Consider the following 7,500-nt stretch of genomic DNA (forward strand, 5'->3'; position numbering starts at 1 on the left):
ACCTTCGGGTTAAATCACCGCTGCTCTACCGACTGAGCTACAAGGTTAGACGGGAGCAGGCTGTGGGAACTGAAGATGTTAAAGTCACGGCAATGAACATGTACAAGTACAAGGAGGGATTACTTCTTAGGCAGAGGTGTAACATCCGCAAGTTTCCACATGCGCGGTAAGTGCTGTTCATTGAGCGATGCGTTTATGATCTGGCTCACTAGAAATGCAAGTAGTTCAGCATCGGGTTCAGCATACTCTTTGGATAGCCGATTGGGGATCTTGTCGGGACCGCTTGCTTTAGTTGGATTAAAGGTGTGTTTTGTGTGTGTGCACCACCTTTCATTTCACTGTTTACCGCAAAAGTTTGGGTCCATTTTGATTTATAACGTCTTCCGGGTTGGCTGGGGAAAGGGGATATACATATCACTGGCCGGTACACTACACGGTGTTCCTCCGAGACGTGACACCACGCCGTTGGCGTGACCGGAAATGCATTTTTTTAACCAAAGAATTGCGTGACTTTAGCCACACTTGTCATAACACAAATCTCTGAAATGTAGAGCTAAGAAAGAGACAATTAAGCTTTCACGATTACTTTCTGTGGAACTAACTAAAAAATGAGACGGAGAATGACAGAAACTGCGTGTACCCAGGTGACCAGCTGCTTTCCAGCGGGAAGTTCGACCGACTTTCTGTAGTCCATTCCTCTGAATTCGCTATTCCTATAAGCATGGTAAGTTCCCATAACATTGTTCTTTTAGCGAAACAAGAGTGTGTAAGCATTACATTTACTTCTTAGAGAAAGTGATCAGCGCAGCCGAACCCATGATCGATCCCTCGATCGTGCGATTCCGTAGCACTTGCCGCTCTTGGTCTCACTAAAAACTGGAACTGGGTGCTGTTTGTCTAGCCTGTGTACAGCCGCCTCCTCCCCGACTTTTTCCACGGGAGGAGACAGATGTACACAGGCTACTGTTCTTGTAGTATTCTCGTTATAGTTGAATGTGAAATAGAGAATATATGAAATGCCCTGTATTTGAAGCCGGGATTTGTCAGTCTTCTTTGAAGCTTCTCAAGTTGCTTCATCATAATTCAGTCTGCGATGATCGCTTTCAATTTTAGTTTAAATATACGAAATTTCGTATATTATCTATACATTTAGGTTTAACTATAGAATACAGGGCGGCTGTTCAGTCAAGTGGAAGTTGGAAGGATTCTCCTGACGAGCCGCTGGTTCATGAAAATGTTCTTTTACCTCTTGATTTCACTGACAAGCCACTATGACCACTGGGCAACTGACATGATATGTATAAACCTTGCTCGTTCTTTAATTGTCTCTTATTTCCACTCTCAGCACCCCCTCATTCTCACAGAAAAGCCACAGAATCGACCCACAATTTTATGGTCTTAGATCGTTAAGTTAATTCTATAATAGCAGCTGCATTTACTCGCGGATTATTTAGAGACAGGCACTGACCTGCTTCAAATAGTGTTGTTACATTCCTCCCATTTTTTTAATTGTAAGCAGTAGGAGAGAGGTTGAAAGTCTCTTCTCTCTCACATCTTGGTCATTTTCGTCACTATTTTCATAAAGGACTCCCCGCTTTGTTTGTCCACCAAGAACACTGGCCCGAAGATCGAGTCCGAAGACGTTTAATCTGAAATATCTTGTCTAATAAAACTTTCACCGTACGGGGATATTTCGCCGCGGTTATCTGGGCTGGGAAATTTTCTGAGACAAAAAATGTAAGAAGCGTTTTCCTGATAGACAGCATCTAATTTGACTTGCCTTTCCGGAATAATTTCGTTGAATTTTAGACGTTTCTAGAACCAGTAAAAACAACAAATTAATCCTTTGCCAGGTTTGTTCGTTAGATTTCCCGCCTTATTTGAACAACCGACATCACGGGTTAAAAAAGGTTCGATTATGTTGGAGGAGCTAATGTCCCTCAACCACACAAAGTTATATGTCGGTTGTTTTGTGGTGTCGATCTGCATTTTGCAACAGTGATCCTGTGTTCAGGGGCATCCTGTTTAATCAAAGCTCTTTACAGAGCTCCATTGTGCCGTCTCACAAAGCAGCATTTGTAAGATCGCTTGTCTTTTGCGAAACCCTATGGCGTTGCATTAGGCCTGTTGTAATCAATCCGGCACCGCGGCCTAGGACACCTATCGGAATTTTTTGAGTATTTTAGAAATATTGTGAATCACTGCACAATTTTATCAGCGTAGAGTCTCTTTACCAAGTCTTATTGAATAGCAAATGTAAACAGTCAGAATGCCAAGGAGCAGAATTTTTTTCATACCAGATAAGCGATAACGTTAATTAATTCATTTCATGCAAGGTCTTTGTCACCTTGTCAAAAAGGGCTAAATATTCTGCATGATTTCTATTGAGTTCAATACGCTGGAGGAAGCGTTGTTTGCCAAACGCAAGTTTTATTTGTTCTAAGGAAAGAAAGTATTCAAATGAAGGCATGCCAGTGTTCCACTTCCAACCGATGTCAAGTATTCGTCTTTAGCACGTACCTTATTATATTTTGATGAAAGCTTCCAAACGTTACCTTGCATGTTTCTACATGCATCCATCGTCCACAAACACAAAACTCCTGAAAACCACTGTAATTTTTCGATCTCTTCTCAGTCGACTTTCAGTTTGCTGTCTTTAATTTGCGGCTCTTTCTTCCTGTTAGCTTTGCTCATCACCATTCCCTGCTAGTAGAGGTCTCTTTTCAGCCCAGCGAACGCAAAAAGATAATAGACGTCTGTTAGCAGGTAATTATTGCCATTGCCTATGTCTATTCGTTTTCGAATTTAATTTCAATCCGTATTTTTGCGGGCACTCTTTACTTGGTCCAAGACTATCGGAGCCTTTCATCAAGACTGTGTCATCAGCATATCTGATGTTGCGTACGCCTTATCTTTGTTCCACCAAGAACTACAACCCATTTCCTCGATACGCACTTATTCTTGTCTCACCCTTATCTAGTCCGACAGTCTCACCTTTTACTCCAGTTGCGACCTCTTACGTGCAACAATTAAAGCAACTAATTTTATGCCCGATTCAGACGCCGTACTTTTCATGAGCCGAACCAAGTCTCTTCAAGGGCACCCAACGAATAAATTAAGCCGAAAGCCTTATATCTTAAGCTACAACTTGAAGTGTTCGAAAATTCTAGGGAATGATATCTTCATTGAAGAAACTGCCAGCTGAACGTGGCCTTCAAAGAACTTCCCAAGGAACCATTTGCTCATCCGAAACTGCTAGGTGACCTTCAGTTTAGTGCCCAAAATTGGAAAAAGATCCCTTCCGAAAACTTCAAGGCCTTATAGGGACTAATTTTCCCTGGTTGCGAAACTTTTAGGTGGTCTTAGAAAAGAATGTTATAGCTGTTTGGCAACGTAGAACCGAGATTTTTAGAACAGGTTTACTCTCCCAAACACATATAATTGGCTATACCCGCTGTTGCGGTGTCCCTGCCACTATATATGTTACAACCCGTACTCGTTCTGGAAGAATGATAAAGAGTGTCATGTGACTTTCGTTGTTGTTCCCGCTCTTGTTATCGAAGGTTTTGTACTTCGTAGCATTTCAATCGTATACATCCCCTTTGTAAATCGATGTGTAGCCGAGTCCAGTGGGTTAAAGTTGTGTTACGCTTCATTGTCTCGTCGTAAATCCTTACATGGTCCTTCACAGCCGGATTCAAGAAGATATTTCAGCAGTAAATTTGCAAGGTCGTCAGTTGCAACCACGTGGGCTTTAGGATAGCCACCGGTTCCTCGAGCAAAATGGAGGACTTATCTCAACTCACAGTCGATCAAATTCGTGAAATGCTTGGAAAAAAGGGCTTGCTGACTACTGGAAAGAGAAACGTCTTAGTGGAAAGGTTAGTGAACGCTCAGCATGATTCGAAGTCAGATATCATTGTACCAGAATTAAAGGAAGGTTCGCATTTCGCCGAATCTTCGAAGGAACCTCTTCAAGTGAAACGTGAAGTTTAAATTCAGGAGTTAGTTCGATTAGACGTAAAGCCAGAGCCTTGCAAATGGATATGGATGCGTTTATTCAGGATATTTTGTATCTAAGTCAAAATGCAAGCAATAAAATCAAAGTACAGTGGAGAATTGAAAGGCTAACTGAGTACCGTGAGAATTATCTTCAACTGAGAAATGCATCAATCGCGCTTGTTGCAGAGGATATGATAGAGGAGGAACTCCGCAGATGGGGAAAAATTCTGAGTGAAGTAGATAAAGGTGTGGATGCTGCTCTACAGTGACAGTTGTGTATCCTCAAATCTGAAATTACCGAGAATTGAGTTGCCAAAGTTTAATGGCGATGTGTTAAAATTTCAAAACTTCTGGGATCAGTTTGAAGCTGCAGTGCATAACAATGTTGATTTACCAAATGTTCAGAAATTTACTTATATACGCTCGGTGCTAACTGGAAATGCCTTGAAAGCAATAGACGGATTTGAAGTAACTGGAGCAAATTATGAAGCAGCTGTTGAATGCCTTAAACACAGGTATGGAAGAAAACATATGATCATCTCATTTCTAGTGAAATCTGTCATCAAGATGGATGCTAGCTAAGTCTGTTGTTAATGCATCCTCCCTCAGAGATCTCTATGATACCTTTATGAACAGAACTAGAGCTTTAGAGGCTCTTGGAGAAAATCCAATGAGCCATGGATGTATTTTGTTACCCCTTTTTTAGACCAAGTTACCACCTCAGTTATTAGAAAAATGGGAGTTGAAATATGCAGACACTCAAGAAGATGAAATAGAACAAGAGATGTCATGATGACAGCGGCATTCAATTTGACCAAGTGGGCAAGTAACTCAGAGCTAGTAATGGATGCTATTGACCCAGCTAAAAGAGCCTCATCGCCATTCGTGGAGTTCAATTCGAGCGACCCCCTTAAAGCACTTGGCGTGTCATGGGACTTGAACTCTGACCACTTTAGATTCCTCGCACCGAGTGGAATCCTCTCATCCCATGATCCAATGTCAAAGAGAAGTCTACTTAGTCTGGCATCGAAAATGTTTGACCCACTGGGACTGATATCACCCTTCACTGTTAGAGCCAAAATCCTTTTCCAAGAGTTGTGGTTGAAAGGTTTACACTGGGATGACCCGTTAGATAGTGACATTAAAGCAAAGTGGTTAAGTTGGAAGTCAACTCTTGCCACCTTCATTGGCAAAGCCCTTACCACAAATTTTAGCAACCTGGCATTTACAACTGCTGCTAAAAGTTCCAGCCTTGGACGTGACACCGTCTTAATGGGCGCGACTCTGGACTTCGATATTACCAGCTACGAGGATACATTGCCTTGCTTGTCTCTTATTCGAATGTACACTGCTGCTCCATACGCCTTGAGGGAAGCATCTCCAAAACCATGCACCTCTACCGCAGAGTCCTGCGTAATACCATTTCCGAAGCATCGAGGGAGAGTCACATCTTTTAGCTGCAACAACTCTGTGTGTTGGTTAGATAGTATGGTGGCACTGCATTGGATAAAAGGGCAGAGTTCTTCCTGGAAGCCATTTGTTGCAAATCGTGTGGCTGAGATACAGTCAACATGGGATCCTGAGTGTTGGAGGTATTGTGCAAGTAAGGAGAATCCTGCAGACTTGTTGACGCGTGGGTTAAGCTGTAGTGATAAGATTTCAGCTTTGTGGTGGAATGGACCCCAATGGATGTCTTCGTCTTGTGAACCACTCCCCACTTAACCCGAAAACGAAGCTGCTCCTGCCAAAGATTGCGAGGAAAAAAGAACTACCCATGTGTATACAGCAGCTAGTCGTTGCAGAACCACTGATTGATATGTCACGCTACGGGACATGGTTAAAGTTGATTCGAGTAACTGCTTATGTATTGAGAGCGGTCAAATTGTTTAAGACTAAATCTAGGTCTTGTGAAAGGGAACTGTCGGCGGACGAGGTGAGGCAAGCCGAGATTAAATGTTGTCTGTGGGTGCAGGAAGTGGTCTACAAAGAAGAATTCGAGAAACTGAAAGCGGGAGAGATACTTCCCAGTAACACCCGCCTCCTGAAACTGGACCCTTATTATGACAGAGATGATCAGGTATTAAGAGTTGATGGGAGACTACAGTTTGCTGATCTTCCCGAACAGAGCAAGCATCAAATAATCTTGCCTCACGGACTTCCTGAAGTTGCCAAAATGGTGCAAGATGTACATAAGAACATGTTGCGTGCTGGTGCAGGAACGGTATTATAAACTTTAAGGCAGAAAGTTTGGCTAACTCAAGGAAGACGTGAGGTTAAACGAGTTGGACCTTGTGCCCAGAAAATGGGTCAGTTGCCAGAGGAGAGAATTTCCTGTTCACGACCTTTCGCGCATTTTGGAACTGATTTTGCGGGACCACTGTATGTGAAGAGGGCTTAAACATTAAGAAAGCATGCGTGTGTATTTTCACATGCGCATCATCTCGTATGGTTCACCTGGAACTTACACATAGTTTGACGACTGATGAGTTCCTACAAGCTTTTAGTCGCATGACGAGTCGCAGAGGTCTTTGCCATACAGTGTGGTCAGACAATGCACAAACCTTCAAGGCAGCAAGCAGGGAAATTCAAAAATTATACGATGAACCCACTACTGAAAATCAAAGAATGTGGAGTACGCTGGATCAAGATAAAATCAAGTCAGAATTCTCATCACGAGAGATCAAGTGGAAATTCATCACAGAGCGTTCCCCATGGAGAGGTGGATGGTGGGAACGATTTTGCAGAGCGTTAAAAGAACCACTGCGTAAGGTCCTTGGAAGGGCACTTCTCGGCTTTTCTGAGCTTAACACATTGCTGGTCAGAATCGAAGGTATCATTAACTCGCGGCCGTTGACAGCAGTAAGTGATGATTGCAGACACCTGTTACCTATTACACCTGCTCATCTTGCAATTGGTAGGCCAATTAACCAGTTACCGGAAAAGGAAGAAAGTAGCTTAGAGGAGACCAGTGAGAGGACTGTCGAAAGGCATCTGTACCTGCAGAGACTACTCAATCACTACTGGAAGCGTTGGAAACAAGAGTACCTACATTTCCTATCGGTAAGAAACAAGTGGAATAGAGAGATCCCTTCAATTCTAGCAGGCGACATTGTACTTATCTCTGACGACAATGTGCCGCGCACCAAATGGCCGTTGGCTAAAGTTGAAAGGGTTTATCTAGGTAACGACGGGCTTGTACGGACCGCTACAGTTAGAGTGCATAACAGTTTCTACAACAGACCCGTTCAACGTTTACATAAGTTAGAGATTGAGTCAGCAGCTTCACAAGTAAGCCCCGAAGCAAAGGATCCATTCCATGGTGGGGAGAAGCCGCAAACGAACACTGTTCATGCCGCAAGTGTACCTCTTTCCAAGCCTAAATTGAGCGTTATCCTCCCCGAAGGAGGACAAGGTGGGGAGAATGTTACAACCCGTACTCGTTCTGGAAGAATGATAAAGAAACCTATGAATAGTTATACTAACCCCACCCTAGTGTGT

At 43.0% G+C, this 7,500-nt stretch overlaps 3 protein-coding genes across 7 annotated transcripts in view; all 3 read left to right on the forward strand.

Moving 5' to 3' along the window:
- The first annotated feature begins 539 nt into the window (after positions 1 to 539).
- LOC137970149 (uncharacterized) overlaps positions 540 to 7,500 on the forward strand; it is an 85,836-nt gene continuing 78,875 nt past the window's right edge. For all 5 annotated transcript variants that reach the window (XM_068816647.1, XM_068816646.1, XM_068816651.1 and 2 more), the window contains exon 1: positions 540 to 724. The gene's annotated coding sequence lies outside the window, so the exon portion shown is untranslated. The remainder of the gene's footprint in view (positions 725 to 7,500) is intronic.
- LOC137971895 (uncharacterized) lies at positions 4,795 to 5,724 on the forward strand. Its single transcript, XM_068818638.1, has one exon. The coding sequence runs from the start codon at positions 4,795 to 4,797 to the stop codon at positions 5,722 to 5,724; it is 930 nt and encodes a 309-aa protein (XP_068674739.1).
- On the forward strand, positions 5,777 to 6,232 carry LOC137971896 (uncharacterized). Its single transcript, XM_068818639.1, has one exon. The coding sequence runs from the start codon at positions 5,777 to 5,779 to the stop codon at positions 6,230 to 6,232; it is 456 nt and encodes a 151-aa protein (XP_068674740.1).

Source organism: Montipora foliosa, chromosome 9, assembly GCF_036669935.1.
Source record: "Montipora foliosa isolate CH-2021 chromosome 9, ASM3666993v2, whole genome shotgun sequence".
NCBI lineage: Eukaryota > Metazoa > Cnidaria > Anthozoa > Scleractinia > Acroporidae > Montipora > Montipora foliosa.

Coding starts and splice junctions, on each gene's coding strand:
- LOC137971895 (XM_068818638.1), top strand. CDS start 4,795: ATGACAGCGGCATTCAATTTGACCAAGTGGGCAAGTAACTCAGAGCTA.
- LOC137971896 (XM_068818639.1), top strand. CDS start 5,777: ATGTGTATACAGCAGCTAGTCGTTGCAGAACCACTGATTGATATGTCA.